The sequence below is a fragment of the Mastigoproctus giganteus genome, chromosome 2, assembly GCF_048544385.1.
Source record: "Mastigoproctus giganteus isolate SK-2022 chromosome 2, ASM4854438v1, whole genome shotgun sequence".
Classification (NCBI taxonomy): Eukaryota; Metazoa; Arthropoda; class Arachnida; order Uropygi; family Thelyphonidae; genus Mastigoproctus; species Mastigoproctus giganteus.
The window spans coordinates 259,290,829-259,309,365 of record NC_143576.1 but is presented as its reverse complement, the minus strand read 5'-3'; the positions used below and the strand labels follow the sequence as shown (position 1 = coordinate 259,309,365).

Below are 18,537 nucleotides of genomic sequence, written 5' to 3'. Positions count from 1 at the left end.
GCAGAAAAATTTGCAAGCTTTTTCGAAAATCGCCTATCAAAAATTACATATTACAAAATTTTGTTAAAGCAAAATTTAATGGGAAAGAATAAAAACTTATATTAGATTGCAAGACTAGATGGGATAGTATATTCTATATGATTGAGAGATTTTTGAAATTGAAAAATTGCATTCCAAACTCTATGTGCAGTACTGTCAACAGAAGCTGTGTCTGACGATGACTGGAAAACACTCGAATTGCTATGTGAAACTTTGCGACCTCAGAAGATACAGACTTACTTAAAGCAGTCTTCAATAGAATTTCTGCTTGCTAAGCTTGATACAGCAGAAAACCTATTTTCTTTAAAGTTTCACCAAAGCCTGTTGCAGCATTACAATGCAAGATGAAATTGCCAAACTGTGGCTTTTCTGAGCTATCTACACAACCCCAAAAAAGTATAGGAAAGAAGATTCACGTTCAAGAACTTTTGATTTTCCAAGTAAGCAAGTTTGGGAAAAGCATGCTGAAGAGATTTATCAAAGATTATTTTGAAAACATTCCGGAGTCTTAGCGTTGAATGAAGAAACTGAAAATAAACGAACTGTTCTTTTAGAGAAAACAAAGACTTGTCTAGTTCCGATGTTGGAGATACACTCATGCGAGAGTATGATAGTGTAATAAAGATATTAACTGAAGAGCCTTCAAAATATTCGAGTGAATTGTAAATCAGCAAAGAATTTAAAATTTTGGAGGCAACTAGCAGTAGAAGTAAACAGCTGGAGAAAGTTTATAAAGCACTGCTGACCATTAAACCAGCAAGTGTCCAATCTGAGAGAGTGTTTTCGATCACTGGTCTCTTTAACACAAAAATAAGGTCAAGTCTATCAGGAAAAATGCTTAATATACTGTGTTTTTTAAAGGATCATTTTCAGAAAAAAACTGAGCAATAAATAGTAAAGTAATTTCCCCAAGCTGTTTTTTTTTTTCACATTATTTTTATTTATTTATTATTATTATTATAGGGCTTATTATTTTTTTGATTAATATATGAGAAGATAGTTTTTATTCAAAGGATTTGAATACAATTTGTAATTTTGTATAATTCCAAGCTGGTTACTTTTTTTGAGCATTTTAATTTTTTTTATTTTTTTTGCTATAAGAGGTGATAGATTTTGTTTAAAAGATTTGATTACGATTTTTACAATCTACCCAAGATAAAATAAATACCTGTGTTATAAGCTTTTAATTATTTTCCCTAAGTCTGAGAAAATCGGTTTTTAAACCGGTTTTAAGAGTAAACTTCGGTTAAACTCGGTTTTGAAATTTCCCGGTTTTATGCAAGCCCTAATGTATACTTCGCTCAGTGGTCAAAAAATACCATTCCAACACTTAACATCCAACAGCTGTGTGCCAGCCATACTTCGGAACACACTCGGAAACTCTTAATCTGTATGGATAGTTCTAAGTTCCACCCACATGTAGGTGCAGCAGCTGTATTCCCTTCGCATGTAGTCTCAAAATCCCTTTCAGATGAGTACAGCATACTTTCTGCAGAATTATATGCTATCTAGCTTGCATTAAGTGTCACAAGTCATCACTTTCTCTCCTGATATATATTCTGATTCGCTTAGTGCCATCTCGGACATACATGGTAAACATCATTCTCATCATTGTCTCTTACTAGAAATTTGGCTTTCTAATCAACCTCTGTCAAAAATAAAAAGCACTGAAATAACTTTTTACTGGTCCAAGGCCACTCCAGAATAGAAGGCAATGACACAGCAGATAATGCAGCGAAGTCAGCATCAGAACTACCAAACAAAACAATTAACCAGAGCCTCCATTAATTTCCCTGGAACAGAAATTAAACTAACAGGCCTATAATTACTTGTGTTGCCCTTTGATCCTCCTTTGTGAATTGGGGTCACATTTCCAGTTCATGGGTACCTCCCCCGAGTCCAAGGAAGCTCTCATAATTATGGCTAAAGGTTTGCTTACTTCCTTTGCCGCCTCCTTTAATATAACTGGATGGATTCCATCCACCCCAGGTGCCTTTCTTGTGTTTACCTTCAACAATTTCTCCTCCACTTTACTTTACTCTCAGTTATTACAAAATAATCTAGCTCACTGCTGGAGTTTAATTAACCTCTAGCATTCCCCTCCCTAAATAAATCCTCAGAGAGGATTTATTTAGGGAGGGGAATGCCACATTCACACATGAGAACACTACATTCTCATGTGTGAATGTAGATGCAAAATACTCATTTAGTTTGTCAACCACCTGAGCAGGATCATCAACAGATGAACCGTCAATATCCAGTTGACTAATCTGATTCATCCTTTCCTTCTAGAGTTTACATAGGTATAGACCTCTTTGCTGTTTTTCTTTGCATCCTTTACCAAAGATTTCTCATAATCTGCCTTTGCCTACCTAATCTCCTTTGTGGCTTGGTTACAGACCAGCTTATATCAATCATAGGCTTCCGTGTCACCCATTAATTTATATGTAACCCATGCATTTTTCTTCTCTGCCACCTGTCTCATTAGTTCAACTGACATCCATTTAGGATGTCAGTTGAACAATATTTCTTAGAACCTTGAACAATATTTCTTAGTTGGTATGTAAAGCCTAGTAACGTCTGTAATTAATTCTTTGAATGTTTCCCATTTTGAATTTGCTGTTGGTAACATCATCAGTTGTTCCCACCGTATAGAATTTAAATACTGTCTCAGATCTCCGTAGTCACCTTTGCGAAAGCAAAAACCCTTCCCTTTACCTCTGATGGTAGTTACCTCTTTGAATAAATGCCACTTGAGCACACTGTGATCACTGCCACCTAGTGTTCCTTTATCTGCAGATTTTTAATGCATGAAGAATCACTACTGATAATCAGATCAAGAGTATTACTCTCTCTGGTTGCCTTCCGAACATGCTGATGTAGAAAACAATCATCCAATAAATCCACAAAAGCCTAGCTACTGTGTGAGTGACCAACAGCAAATTCCAGTCAATATCCGGGAAATTAAAATCCCCCCCATTATAAGACTTTCTGATTTACTGGCCCATTCCATTTCCCTGTACAGTTTTTTATTATACTCATTAGCATTAGTAGAGGCATTTGATGCAAGAAAGCAAGCTTATGCAGCATCAGCCAAAAAAATTAAAGTAAAATAAATAAATAAAAAATAACCACTTCCACTTCACCCCTCTGTTCGTTCGAAATACCTGTCCAGCCGAGCCTTAAACTTATTTAGGCTATCAACTTACACGACAAGGGATGGAAGTCTGTTCCACCTACCAACCACCCGCTGGCTAAAGGCAAATTTCCTCACATCTATCCTACATCTGTCTTTCCTCAATTTGAATTTATGCCCTCTCAGGTGATTATTCAGAGTCATTAGGCCTATAATGCACTCCTACTCTCAATTTTGATCTCCCTGTGCTTATTTCACACCAAACTGACTCGACGCTGCACTGCACTGTCCAGCGATATCGATTGGCTGCACTTCCTTGGATTTTATGTGTTTCTTAACTAATAGCATAACTCCTGCTCCCTTCCTATCCTTTCTGTACACATTGTACCCCAAATTCCAGTTCTGCATTCCTTATATCTGTGTGACACAACGTCTCTGATATCCCAACAATATCTGCCTTTGATGTTTTGACCAACACCTCATATTCATCAATTTATTTACCAAACTCCTAGCATTGGTGTATATGCAAGTATACATGCACCTGTACCTGTTCGTAGCTACCCTAACAGAACTCATGTGTTTCATTGCACTGCAGTGATTCCCAGCAGTCTCTGACATACCCTGCATCTTGTTTTCCAGGCTGCTGCCGTGCAAGAATGACTTTCACCTCTCTCACTGGCTACTGTTAATCTTTAGTCTGTGTATCCCCCCCCCCAAAGCTAGCAGTTTTCCTACCCATCTAACACTTGCCGATGAGTAACACACCCAATTCCAGTGTATATAGTGTAAATAATTCCCCTGCTGGTGATGTTAATAGTACGAACTTGCCTAGTGTTCAGTCTATTAATCTGAAATTTATGCAGATCAACGGGCATCATTCTAGAGTTGTTTCGGACGGGATTAGATTAACAGCAGAACAAAACTCAATCGACATCATCACTATTCAAGAGCCATATTTTGCTAAAGGGCGAATGAGAGATTGTTCAAAGATCACAGGTTATTCTCTTTCCACCCGAGTAATCCAACCTGCTCACCAGCAACCGAAGACTTGTATTGTTGTATTAAACGACAAAATTGATGTAACTGTCATTAACAGTCTCTGTCACCAAACTGCAACTTGTATCCTTGTCACATATTCTACCATGACCTTTTATATCATCTCAATATACTGCCCTCCATCTGAAGACTTAAATAACTCATTAAATTATTTAGAATCCACATTGAATTTTCTGGGTCCTCATAATGTCCTTATTTCAGCAGATGTAAACGCCAAGTCTAAGTTTTGGTTTAGTGCACGCTCTGATGCTCGAGGGCAATTACTGGAAGAATTTATTATTAATAATACTATGAAGATTTTTAACAGACCTCAACAGTTCACTACGTTCTCCAGCTTCTCCGGAGAATCAAATATTGATATCACTTTTTCAAATTCCTTCTGTAATCTAGCTATCAACGATTGGACTGTACAACCTAACTGGACAACAAGTGACCATCGGGCAATTTCTTTCTCGGTCTCCATACCTTCTCCTCCCTCAGATTCGAGTATCTGTGTGCCTGAGTACGTTCGCTTCTCAATTAATAACATTAATTGGGACATATTTGAACATTCTGTAAATGCTGATTTCTCCAAACTGACTAACTCTCGTTTTGACGCCATGTCTGTGTCTGAAGCTGCGACACAGATTCAAAAAATTTTGATTAATGCCTCATATAAATCATCAAGGAAAAAACGTGTCAATTCCAGAACTTGTTCCTGGTGGTCGTCAGAATTATCTTTGCTTCGGAAACAGGTCCACCACGCTCGACGCACCTATCAGCGCAATCGTCATTTATCTCAGGCTGATGTTCGCATCTTTTATAATAATTACGTTGATCTCAAGAAACGTTATGTGAAGGCAATTGCTACCAGGAAGAAGCAAACTTGGACAGAATTTGTGCACAACTCTGGTAATGCAGACCCGTGGGGGCTACTTTATAAAATTGTAAGAAATAAATTATATACACAAGAAGTGTATGGATCGATCATATACAATGGTCTGGAGACCACTAACTGGACGGATTCTGTAAATATTATTCTAGATAATCTTTTTCTACAGGACAATGTGAGCTCCGACTCTGATTTTCACACTAATATTCGTTCTGCCAACTCTCTGTACGTTTCTTCAATTAAGACTGAGGCTTTTAGTGCCATCGAGTTGGACACAGCTGTCAAACAAGTGAAAGTTAAGAAATGCCCAGGGATGGACATGCTGGAGAGTACCTTTATAGTACGGCTCGCCAAGATTAAGCCCAGTATACTTCTACAACTTTTCAATAAATGTTTAGATGCTGGGACTTTCCCAGATCTGTGGAAGACAGCCCTTATCAAGCTGATTAGGAAACCTGACAAGCCCCCCCAGGAACCGAGGTCTTATCAGCCTATAGCTTTATTGGCCACCCTTGGTAAGCTATTAGAACGTTTAATTGCCCTGCGTTAAACAACTTGTTATTGGAAAGGGGATTAATTGCGCCTAATCAATACGGATTCGCTCCTGGAAGGTCCTGTGAGGACGCCCTTGTAGACTTCATTTCTTCTGTTGAACACTCCAGTTTCAAGTATACTCTTGCTATCTTTATTGACTTCGAGGGTGCTTTTGATTCCCTTTGGTGGGAAAGTGCCCTCGAACGTTTACGTCATGCCGAATGTTCCCAGCAACTTTATCTTCTAATTAAGAGCTATTTCTCTAACAGATTTATCACCGCCAGATCTAAGTACAGACAAATTTTGCGTCAGGTCTATCGAGGGTGTCCTCAAGGCTCCATTTTGGGACCACTTTTCTGGAACTTTGTCCTGCAAGGTTGGATTACCCGAACTTTTGACAACATGAAGATCATGGCATATGCGGATGATTTGACAGTCCTTGTTGGTGGAAATTCAAGGTCTTCTATTTGAAATATCCACTGAGAAAGTTCTATCTGATCTTCAACAATGGACAGTTGAAAATAAGTTAAAAATTAGTTCTACCAAGACAAAAATTATGATCCTTGGCTCTAAATTGGATGTTCGTCGACCACCAAGAGTTAAAATAAACAACAGACAAATACCTCTAATAACGGAAATTAAACTTTTGGGAATAACTATTGACAGCAAGTTAAACTTTCTCCCTCATTTATCCAGTCTGCGAATTAAGATCAGAAATTTCACCGGCGCTCTTGTCAGAGTTTCCTAGAACTGAGTGGGGTCTTTCTAGAAGATATTTAAGAATCTACTATATCTCTGTGTTTCTCCCTATGGTTACCTATGCTGCTGGCGCTTGGTTCCATAGGGTGCGGACTGTACAATTTCAATCAAAATTGATGACAATCCAGCGTACAATGTTACTTTGTATTTTGAAGATTTGTCGAACAGTTTCAACACCTGCTTTACAGGTTTTAGCCGGGACGTTACCACTCGATCTCTACGTAATTTTCAGAGGCTTATGTTATCACCTGAAACGTCAGATTCCCACTGAGATCCTTGGTATTTCTATTAACACTCAAGTCGATGTTAAAGCCGAACGACAAAGAATTTGGCAAGAGTTGATCAACTTGTGGCAGGGTAGGTGGGATGACACAACACTGGGCAGTGTAACGCGTAAGTTTTTTCCTGAAGTTGACTCTCTTACGGATAAAAAATCTACAGTCTGGTTTAGCCTTGACTTGTTTACCTCCTATTTGATATCAGGACATGGATCATTAAATAAGAAATTGTTTAAATTTCGCTTGTCTCCTACGGAACTCTGCCATTGTGGCGGTGTGGAAGATTGGCAGCACGTGTTGTACTCTTGTCCCTCATACAATGAATTTCGAGTAATTCTGCAGAATGCAATTCCCAACTTTTCATCAGGATTGGAACCTAATTTTGTATCAAATACCACGAGTTACCGCGCTCTTCAGGATTTTGCTAAGGCAACCTTCAATAAAAGGCTCGCAATTCTTTCTGTAATGACTACACATGCGAATGTTTCAAATTCAGCTCAAGACTCTTCACCTTCACTGCAATGACGTCCATTTTCTCAACAAGATCTACCACTCTGGACTTGTGCTCTGTGTGTGTGTTGTGTTTTTTTTTTTTTTTTTTTTTTTTTGAAACTCTACAAGTGTCCTACAACTATAACTCAATTAGGCGATGAAACTATAACTCAATTAGGCAATGAAGGCGATGTGGCCTGACCATTGCCTTATACAAGGTGATTATTCCCTTGTATAAGGCAATGGTCAGGCCACACCTAGAGTACTGTATACAGGCCTGGAGGCCTCATTTCAGGAAGGATGTAGAGCTGCTGGAACGAGTACAGAGAAGGGCAACTAGATTGGTGAATGGGACAAAGGGGTTCTCTTACGAAGAAAGGCTTAAGTTTTGCAAATTACAGTGTCTGGAAACTAGGCACCAGCGGGGTGATCTGATAGAGGTGTACAAAGCCTTGAATGGTTTGAGCATGCTCAATGCTGATGGGATTCTTCCTCTAGCTCAGAAAAATCACCTGAGAGGGCATAAATTCAAATTGAGGAAAGACAGATGTAGGATAGATGTGCGGAAATTTGCCTTTAGCCAGCGGGTGGTTGGTGGGTGGAACAGACTTCCATCCCTTGTCGTGGAAGTTGATAGGCTAAATAAGTTTAAGGCTCAGCTGGACAGGTATTTCGAACGAACAGAGGGGTGAAGTGGAAGTGGTTATTTTTATTTATTTATGTTACTTTTTTTTTTTTTTTTTTTTCTTTTTTTTTTTTGGCTGATGCTGCATAAGCTTGCTTTCTTGCATCAAATGCCTCTACTAATGCTAATGCTAATGCTAATTCCTGTGCTCCTTTGTTCGGATGGCTGTTAACTGACTGTGACTTTGCTACTAATGACTGCAGGACTTACTGGATTTAACCTCAACTGTTTTTAAGGTTTGTTTAAGACTTCTGGGCTTGTGCAAAGTTTTGTCGGTTGAATGGTACTGTTATCCTTAATTATTTTCTTTGAACTTGTTTTTTTTTTTTTTTTTTTTTTTTTTTATGTTAATATGCATAAGATTACTTTCATTGTTTACTTTGAAATTATCTGTGTTTACCTCAATCTGTTGAGGTTTTCTTTTGTACAGTATTTAATCTTTGTATATTTGTATAAGTTAACGAGGCGGAGATGAACTAACGTTCCAGGTGCCGCCCAAGACAAATAAATACATACATACAAAATACATACCCATCTAACACTGCCTCGATAGCATCAGCAAATATTCTTGCACCCTTTCTATTTAAGTGTATCCCATCCCTGCAGAAGCAGTCTCTCCTGTTAATAAGTACAGACCAGGCTTAAAAAAATTCTATCCTTTGAACCTTGCACAATCCTTCCAGGGCCGAATTGATGGACAAGGCTCTCATCATATACTCCCTCCTCTTAAGTAATAATTTTAAAACTAATCACATAATACTAAATATTATTTAATATACTTAATATAGTGCATTCTTGTCATTGTTTCTGATCGACTGCGGGTGGCTATTATCAAGACAATGTTAAGTAGATAACAGGTCTCCTCCAAGTTAGCTAATCAGCTAACCTAGGAGGACGCCTGGTACCTTATTGCCAATTTTTAGCTGGAGTTGTAACAACTCAGTGATCTGGCATCAAAAAAATACCTCTAATTCAGATCCTCTCTCTACCCCAACATACCAAACTAATCCAATTTGTATCCACTGGTACTGATGACCATCCATCCACATGCTCTTTTATATGATCATCATGAATATATATAGTCAGTGTGAGGATTGTGTCCCTACCAAGAGGATATCACACTGCTTGGGTAGTGGCAGTAGTACAGATGGTGTCTCGCAATTCGATGTACCGCTATTCGACAGTCGGATTTCGCGGGCCAGCGAAAACGCTACATGATATTGCATGATAGAATTCTTTGCTGGACTGCGTAACTGTGTATAAGTGGGAATAGATCCCTTAATCGTTCAGCTACATTAGCCGCCCTCAAAGATAGCTACAGGTATGCCGTCAGTTCTTCCTCAGTTATGGGACAACATTATCTCGTTAATAATCGTAGTCTGAGTTCACATTTGCTCTAGTTGTTTGTGCTAATTTATAATTCTGCTTTTCTCTTAAAGTAAAAAATTTTGTGCTTTGGCAGTTATTTATTTTTTGAGTGAAATTTGATAATGGGTCCAAAGTGAAGTGAACAGCAGAATAATTCAGGAAAGAAACACACTTGTTGAGCATAGAAAAGAAGAAAGAAATTATAGAAAAAGTGCAGAAAGGTAGAACAATTACAGATGTAGCTCAAGAGCATGGCGTCCCTAGATCAACCGTGGCAACTTTTTGACAACAAAGAGGCAAGATTATAGGTGCTAGGGTGTTCGCTGGAGCAATGAAAATTTCTGATAGAAACAGATATTTAATCAGTGAAGAAATGGAAAAGCTGCTTCTTGCCTGGATTAGAGAAAGACAGATGAAAGGAGATCCAGTAACTCAGGCAATGATCTGTGAGAAGGCGAGGTTAATTTTTGAAGAATTGCAGAAGAAAATTCCAGGATGTATCTCAGATCGAACTGATGAATTCAAGGCAAGTCGTGGGTGGTTTCACAGATTCAAAGGTAGAACAGGTATTCATAGTGTTCTCAGAATGGGGAAGCAGCTAGTGCAGATAAAAAGTCTCCAGAAGAGTTTGTGAAAAAATTTGAAGATTTAATTATGAAGGAAGGCTACTTGCCGCAGCAAATTTTTAACGGGGATGAAACTGGGTTATTTTGGAAGCACTTACCAAATCGAATATACATCACGCAAGAAGAAGTGACGCTCCCAGGACATAAGCCTGTGAAAGATAGGCTTACCTTGTTATTGGCAGCAAATGCAAGCGGAGACTTTAAAGTAAAGCCACTTCTCGTTTACCACTCTACTCGGTGCTTTGGGAAGAAAATCATCAAGTCCAAACTGCCAGTGATGTGGATATCCAATGCAAAAGCCTGGGTAGACCAGAAAGTCTTCAAAGATTGGATTTTTGAGGAGTTTGCCACGAGCGTAAAAAAATTCCTCAATGACAACAATTTACCTTTGAAAGCACTGCTGGTTCTTGACAATGCTAGTGTCCATCCCCAAGACTTGGTGAACATTCTTGAAATTTACTTTGACTTCATCAAAGTCCAGTTTTTGCCTCCAAACACCACATCACTGATCCAACCCATGGATCAAGAAGTAATTGCCTGTTTTAAAAAACTTTACACCAAGGCTTTGTTTTCACAGCTTTTTGATGTGACTCATTCTGATAAGACACCGAAGGAGTTCTGGAAGACTGAGTTCAATATTCTTCACGCCATTTCCTTTATTAAAACTGCCTGGGAGGGAGTGACACAGAGGACCCTTCGTGCATCATGGAAGAAACTCGTTTCTTCCTTTTTTCGGGATGACAACAATGCAGTCCAAGCCGCTGAAGAATCAGAAGCAACTGCGGCCATGCGAGAAATCATTTTGACGGAGGAGAACCTCGACATAGGAGAAGTTGATGAGGCTGATGTGGAAGAGCTTGTGGAGGATCACGATGATGAACCAACCATGTAAGAACTCAAAACGCTCAGCGAACAGGAAGCAAAAGAGAGAGAAAAGGAAATTTCACTTGAAGAAGAAGACAGGGAAAAAGGGCCGATGCCAACAGATGCCATTAAAGAAATTTTATTCCATTGGGAGAAGGTGCAGTCTGCTTGTTTAAAATGGCACCCCGACACTGCTGTTGTAACTAGAATGACAGACTTGTTTAACAACACTACTATGCATCACTTCAAGGCTATCTTGAAAATGAGGGAGAGACAGTCCACCCTTGATCAATTCCTCATCCCCATTCAAGCCAGGAGGAGAAGAGAAAGGGTAGAACAACATAAATAAAACATCCTTCCAACATCTAAGGCTCAATGAAATGTATGTACTCGTTATGTATTTTGTAATTTCGTTTGTTATATGGTAGAATATAATAAAGTCAATAATATTGTGTATTTCTCTCCGACAACGAATTAATCAATTTTCCATAAACTTATATGGAAAATATTGACCCGCAATTCGACTCTAATTCGGCGACGGATTATAGTCGAATTACGAGGCACCACTGTAGTAGTAGTAGTGGAAAATGATGCAAGAAAGCAAGCTTATATAGAATCAGCCAAAAAAAAAAAAAAAAAAAAAGTCACCTCCCATTTAACCTATTCATTCCCTCCAATACTTTTTCTAGTTCTTCCTTGAATTTATTTAAAGTATCAACTTCCACAACAGATGAAAGTTTGTTCCAGCAATCAACCACTCACTGGCTAAAGGCAAACTTACGGACATGTATTTTACTACCATCCTTCCTCAATTTGAATTTTTGGCCCCTTATGAGTGGTCTGAGCAAGAGGAAGAATCCCATCAGCATTGAGCTTGCTTAATCCATTCAAAGCCCTAAACACCTCAGTCATATCACCCTGCAAATGCTTAGTGTCCAAACATTGACATTTGTGGAAATGAAGCCTTTCTTGGTTAGAGCATCCCATTGTTCCTCTCGCCAATCTCATTGCCTTATTCTGTACTCTTTCCAGCATCTGCACATCATTTCCTAAAATGAGGCCTCGAGATCTGTATTACTGCTAACCATATGCAGTATCTTGTGTTTGTCACTGTTGAACTTCATTTGCCACTTCTCAGCTCATCTTCTTAATTTTTCTAGATTTTTTCATAATAGCATACCCTGATACTGTCATTAATCACCCTTCCAACTTTTGTATTTGTGGCTAAAGACTACATTTATAACTAAGATTGACAAAAGAAATGGATAAAAAAAAAAAAAAAAAAAAAAGGTGCAGTGCAGTTTTTTCCTAAAAATAGTAATGAACTTTGATGTAGTTTTATATTTTTTATATATGGTTTTATTAATGCTAAATAACAAAAGAAAACAATAAAAAACCCAACTTAGAACTATAATTTATTTCTTTTAGGATGCTGTAACGTGGACATGGGAAGGACCTGGAGCGTAAGTAAATGGTCTAGAGCAGCTCTTTTCTTTTGATCTCCCTCATGACTTGTCATTTAGTGTGTTGTAAAACTACAAAGCTATGACATTATTAATTTGGCCACTATGTATATATGATCTTTCACTTTCTGGTGGTGGGAAATGTGATGTAATCAGACATTTGCAAAGAAACATAAGAACAATTATGGTGCATGGGAAGAAATGCAAAAATAAATTTAACATTTCAAAGTGAGAATGATAGTATCCAGTGTTATTTTTATAAAAAAAAAAAAAAAAATTCTGGATTCACTTTCCCATTCCCTAACCATTTGTGAACTGGTTCCTATCATATTGCAAAATGACTGATGTCTTTTGAGGTTATGATGAACACCATGGTGAGATCCAAACTTCCTTACATTTCGAGGGTACAGCTCTAAAACGGTGTTCACAGGCAGGCCGCTAGTTAGTACACCGGACCGAACCTATTGGTAACTCTCTAGGAGACTTCCAGATCAGCTAGTGTATAATCTTGCTACCTCGACTCTGCCAAATAGTGCTTGGAGGCAGTCCAAGTAGTGTATATGCGGTGGGCATTGTCGAGGCCACGTTATGTCAAATATCTGGGTATATTTTTACCATGTGTACATCATATCCAAAAATTTCATTACTTCTTACAGCATGTCCCACCCACTTTTTCTTACTATTGAATACACCGTAACTTGTCAAACTAATGGAACATGGTTATCTGTGAAAAGATCTAAATCTCCCAAACACTTCCTAATTCATTTCACAAATATACATGGTCTTAGTTCTAATCTCAACAATGTCCATTTCCACTTAGTCTGACAAACCCCATGTACTTTTTCTGACAGCATTAGCATTAGCATTAGCAGAGGCATATGATGCAAGAAAGCAAGCTTATTCAGCATCAGCCAAAAAAAAAAAAAAAAAAAAACACTCCCATTTCACCCCTCCGTTCGTTCGAAATACCTGTCCAGTTGAGCTTTAAATTTGTTTAGGCTATCAACTTCAACAACAAGTGATGGAAGTCGGTTCCACCAACCAACCACCCGCTGGCCAAAGGCAAATTTCCGCACATCTATCCGACATCCGTCCTTCCTCAATTTGAATTTATGCCCTCTGAGGTGATTATTCTGAGAAAGATGAAGAATCCCATTGGCATTGAGCATGCTCAAACCATTCAAAGCCTTATACACCTCTATCAGATCACCTCGCCGGTGCCTAGTCTCCAAACTCTGTAATTTGCAAAACTTAAGCCCTTTCTTCGTAAGAGCAACCCTTTGTTCCATTTACTAATCTTGTTGCCCTTCTCTGTACCCGTTCCAGCAGCTCTACATCCTTCTTGAAATGAGGCCTCCAGACCTGTATACAGTACTCAAGATGTGGCCTTACCATTGCCTTATACAAGGGAATAATCACCTCCTTATCCCTGCTAGAAAAATTCCTGTTTATCATTGACAAGACACCATGAGCTACTCTTGCAGCTCGTCTGCACTGCTCAGAGAACTTCATATCTGCCTGCACAATTACCCCCAGGTCCTTTTCATTCTCCACCACTGTCAGTGTAGTACCGCAGAGTTGATACGTTGCTCTGGGGTTACTGTTTCCCATATGCAGCACTTTACATTTGTCGATGTTAAACCTCATTTGCCACCTCTCAGCCCATCTGTTCAACCTTTCCAGATCCTGTTGCAGCAGCATAGCGTCAGTATTGTCCTTAACGACCCTGCCAACCTTTGTATCATCTGCAAACTTGGACATTAAACTTGATATCCCATCATCAATATCATTCATAAACACCGAAAACAACAACGGACCCAACACTGAACCTTGAGGAACTCCACTAATAACATTAGTCCACGTTGAGCAGTGTCCATTGATTACCACTCTCTGTCTTCTGCCACTCAACCATCCCCTTATCCATAGCAGCAATTTGCCTCCAATGCCACACTGCTCCAATTTGTGCAGCAGTCTTCCATGTGCAACAGTATCAAAAGCCTTTCTAAGATCCAAATATATAATATCAAAGTTATTCCCTGCATCCAGTTCTTTTGTGACTACATCATAGTATCCAATCAAATTGGTCAGGCAAGACCTGCCCTTAACAAAACCATGCTGCGTCTGAGCTATAACTGAATTCTTGTCTAGATGATCCTGCAGTGCTTCTTTAACCAGTGCCTCCATTAATTTACCTGGAACAGAAGTTAAACTAACAGGTCTATAATTACTTGTGTCAGCCTTTGATCCTCCTTTGTGAATTGGGGTTACATTTGCACATCTCCAGTCTATGGGTACCTCCCCTGAGTCCAAAGAAGCTCTCATAAGTATGGCTAGGGGTTTGCTTACTTCCTTTGCTGCCTCCTTTAATATAACTGGATAGATCCCATCCACCCCAGGTGCCTTTTTTATGTTTATCCTCAACAATCTCTCCTCCACTTTCCTCTCAGTTATTACAAAATTATCCAGCTCACTGCCAATGTTTACTTTACCTACATCATTCTCCTTCTTGAATAACTCCTCATGCGTGAATGTAGATGCAAAATACTCGTTTAGATTGTTAGCCACCTGAGCAGGATCCTCAACTGTTGAACCATCAATATCCAGTGGACCAATCTGATTCATCCCTTTCCTTTTCGAGTTCAAGTATGTAAAGAACTCTTTTCTGTTTTTCTTTGCATCCTTTGCCAAGGATTTTTCATAGTCTGCCTTTGCCTGCCTAATCTCCTTTGTGACTTGGTTACAGACCAACTTATATCTATCATAGGCTTCCATGTCACCCATTAATTTGTATGTATCCCATGCATTTTTCTTCTCTGCCACATGTCTCAGTTATCAATTGATTAAATTGCTGCTCATCTCAGTTGCCCAAGTTATTCGCTGTATGATTCTTTTCACTTCAAGGGTGGTACTTATGCATATATCTGTTCCAACATTCCCTGTCAGAAACTTAGTAATTTGTAATCTCCTCTTTTCTATCTTCTTTGGCTTAAAATCTCTCTACCTCATTCTGTCAAATTGATCTGTTGTCTCTACTGTTATCCCAACTTCACTAATCTCTTGGAACTCTTTGACTTCCTCTTTTTGCAACTACTTAGAGTGTACATTCCAAACTCATTACACTGCTACAAGTGTCAGAAGTTTGGGCACTCACAGACAGTATGCAGAGCAGCAGCTGCCTGTTCCACATATGGATCCACTACGCGCACACGGACACTGAATGCACAGCTACAACACCTAGTTGTCCAAACTGCAGAGAAGCACACCCGGCGTTTTCTAAGGAGTGTCCCCTTTGGAAACGTGAGAAACACATACAGCGATACAAAACTGAACACAATGTCACCCATCAAGAGGCCAAAAAATCTTTATCATCCCTGAACAATAATAAACCAACCTATGCTCAAGCAACCAAAAGACATACAGTCAGTCCTCATATAACACGTGTTTACACTACACGAATTCGATCATACACAATTTATAAATAGGGAAACAATATCTTATATAACACGAACCGAATTCGCTTATGCACGATTTGCCTTTGTGTTTACAAGAAATGGCAGTTAAACACAGAATCACCCCAGCCGATCGCAACACGATAGGAATGAAGAGAAGATTCTGAAAATGTATTTATGTTTTTTATATCAGTGAAGGGGAAACACATTTTACCATAATAACGTAAAAACCAACACAATTCCAGCTATCCGTATAATCGCAAATGCAATTAGATCAAGTTTACTACCAGTTTATAACAGATTCCACTAGCAGGAACGCAACTGGAAATTGTTTTTATTGTTTTATGGCAGTAACCCCTAGAAATGTGCTTTAGTAAAATGTGAGGTGTTAATAGCATATCTCTGCCTTTACGGTGTTGTTTATTCAGTTGCTACACGTGTGCAGCTTTGTTTATGTGTATCAAGCGTGCCTCCTCATTTTGTAATTGTGCTTTATTCCCTAAAAATGAGTAAAATACTAAAAAGGTGGGAAAAGGAAGTGTCCTGCTGAAGACACTGCAGATTCAGAGAGAAAAAGAAAAGCAATATCGATAAACAGAGGCAGACTGGGTCAAATATTCTTACCCAGGAAAATTTAGTGGCCTCATGCTATGGTTTATGGCCAAAATCACAGCGGCCTCTGGCCCACCGGGGTTTCCCCGGTAAGGCTTATGGCAGTCCGCCTCTGTCGATAGAGAAAAAATATGAAATTGTGACACACTTTGAGCGAAATGAAAAACTATGTGGTATTGCACGTGCTACAGACCTAAATGAGGCAACGCCGAGAATTACAAAGAATGCAGAGAAAATAAAAATAGCTTCCATAGCAGGAATAATTCAAGTTTGGATAGAAAATCAAACATAAAACAAGTATTTTATGTTTGATTTTTTAATATTTTATTACGTAATAGTCATAATTAAATACGTAAGTATTCTATTACGATTATTGATTGTGTTTGGTAATGTTTTGGTTACAAATGTGTGTTCAATCTTGGGTGGTCGGCACCTAACCCTATTTTCCCCATAGGGCCTGTTGTTTATTTGCACGATTTTGCATTGCACGAGGGTTTCTAGGAACACAACTATCGTGCTACACGAGGACTGACTGTACAGTGGAATCTCATTAATACAAAGTTCAAGGGATCTAAATTTTCACATTTTGTGTTATCAGGTTTGTAATAACGAGGTCCCCCAAAAGTGCAAAATTTAACCTTTTTTTTTTTTTTTTTTCTTGGTACGTACTGTATATCTAAGAATAATAATAATATCAAAAATAAATTAATAAAATAAAAACAAACGCCTTGTCTAACAATACAGTTAGACAAGGCTTTAAAGAAAAACAATTTAAAGAAAAAATCCAATGTTGTTTGCACAGTTTTTGTCCTATATGCATTTTTAACTACAGCACAGTCGTTATCAAAAGCAATAGTTGTTTCTTTATCAATTTTACTGCAGGCCAACACATTCTCTATTATGTTCAGTGCATTTTGGGCATCTTTTTTAGATGGCAGTGCATTCAAGACATTCCAATTTGGCTGAAAATTGTTCCCTCCTATTTTGCAGATCAAGTACTTGTCAGGCAGGCTCTATATGCTCTCTTGAGGTTATAAATAATGTCTTGATCCAGTGGTTGCATTAAAATGGTGGTACAGTCAGTCCTCGTATAGCACGATAGTTGTGTTCCTAGAAACTCGTGCAATTCAAAATCGTGCAATACAAACAACAGGCCCTATGGGAAAAATAGGGTTAGTTGCCAACCACCCAAGATTGAACACACATTGGTAACCAAAACATTACCAAACACAATAAATAATCGTAATAAAATACTTACGTATTTTATAACGATTAAAATACGTAATAAAAAATAATATTACAATTTTTTATAATATTTTTTATTATTATTATATTTTATTATAATATAATAAATAATAAAAAATACGTAAGTATTTTTTACGAATAAAATACTTATTTTATTATGACTATTACTTAATAAAATATTGCTAATGCTTTTGCTTCTATTGTAAGCAAATTGTTTTTTGTTTGATTTTCTATCCAAACAGATGACAGCTGTTCCATCTCTTCCAATTCTTTGTGTCTTAATCTAATGGTTTTTAATTACACTTTGAGTTGTTCTTGTTATAAAAGTTGTTTTTATTTTCTCTGCATTCTTTGTAATTCTCGGGGTTGCCTCATTTAGGTCTGTAGCACGTGCAATATCACATGGTCTTTCATTTGTCAGGGAAACGGGGAACATGCTATGTAAAATGGATAGGTGGAACAGGACCAGGGTATGTCTGCCAGGGGCAAAGGTTGATGACGTTGTAGAGCGGATATCATCTTTCAAGGGCACAAAAGGTGATATAGTTGTACACGTTGGCACTAATGATATTAAGAGTAGGAGACCGGCAGAATTACTCAACAAGTACAGGTCACTGTTGAAAAAAAGCCGAGAATTAGGGTTGAATTTAAAAGTGTCTGCAATTCTGCCCAGACACGATAGGAGGGAGTATATGATGATTGCCTTGTCGATCAATTCGGCCCTGGAAAGATTGTGCAAGGCTCAAGGGGTAGAATTTTTTTCAGCCTGGACTGTACTTGTTAACAGGAGAGATTGCTTCTATAGGGATGGGATACACTTAAATAGAAAGGGTGCAAGAATATTTGCTGATGCTATCTAGGCAGTGTTAGGTGGGTCGGAAAACTGCTAGTTTGGGGGGGGGATACAAAGACTAATAGTTTAACAGTAACCGCAGGCAGAGGTGAAGGTGATTCTTGCACAACTTCTATTAGAATAAGAAGCGACCTGGAGCGAGGGGTGTTGGGGGTTTCAGGGACGGATGGCAGTCATCCTGGAATAGTTGGGTATATGGGATGTGTT

General features: G+C 38.4%; 1 protein-coding gene across 2 annotated transcripts in view; it reads left to right on the top strand.

Moving 5' to 3' along the window:
- LOC150090421 (lysophosphatidylcholine acyltransferase 1-like) overlaps positions 1-18,537 on the top strand; it is a 347,274-nt gene that overhangs the window by 166,512 nt on the left and 162,225 nt on the right. For both annotated transcript variants that reach the window (XM_090369114.1, XM_090369115.1), the window contains exon 8: positions 12,137-12,171. In XM_090369114.1, coding sequence (XP_090225240.1) covers positions 12,137-12,171 — 35 coding nt within the window. The remainder of the gene's footprint in view (positions 1-12,136; positions 12,172-18,537) is intronic.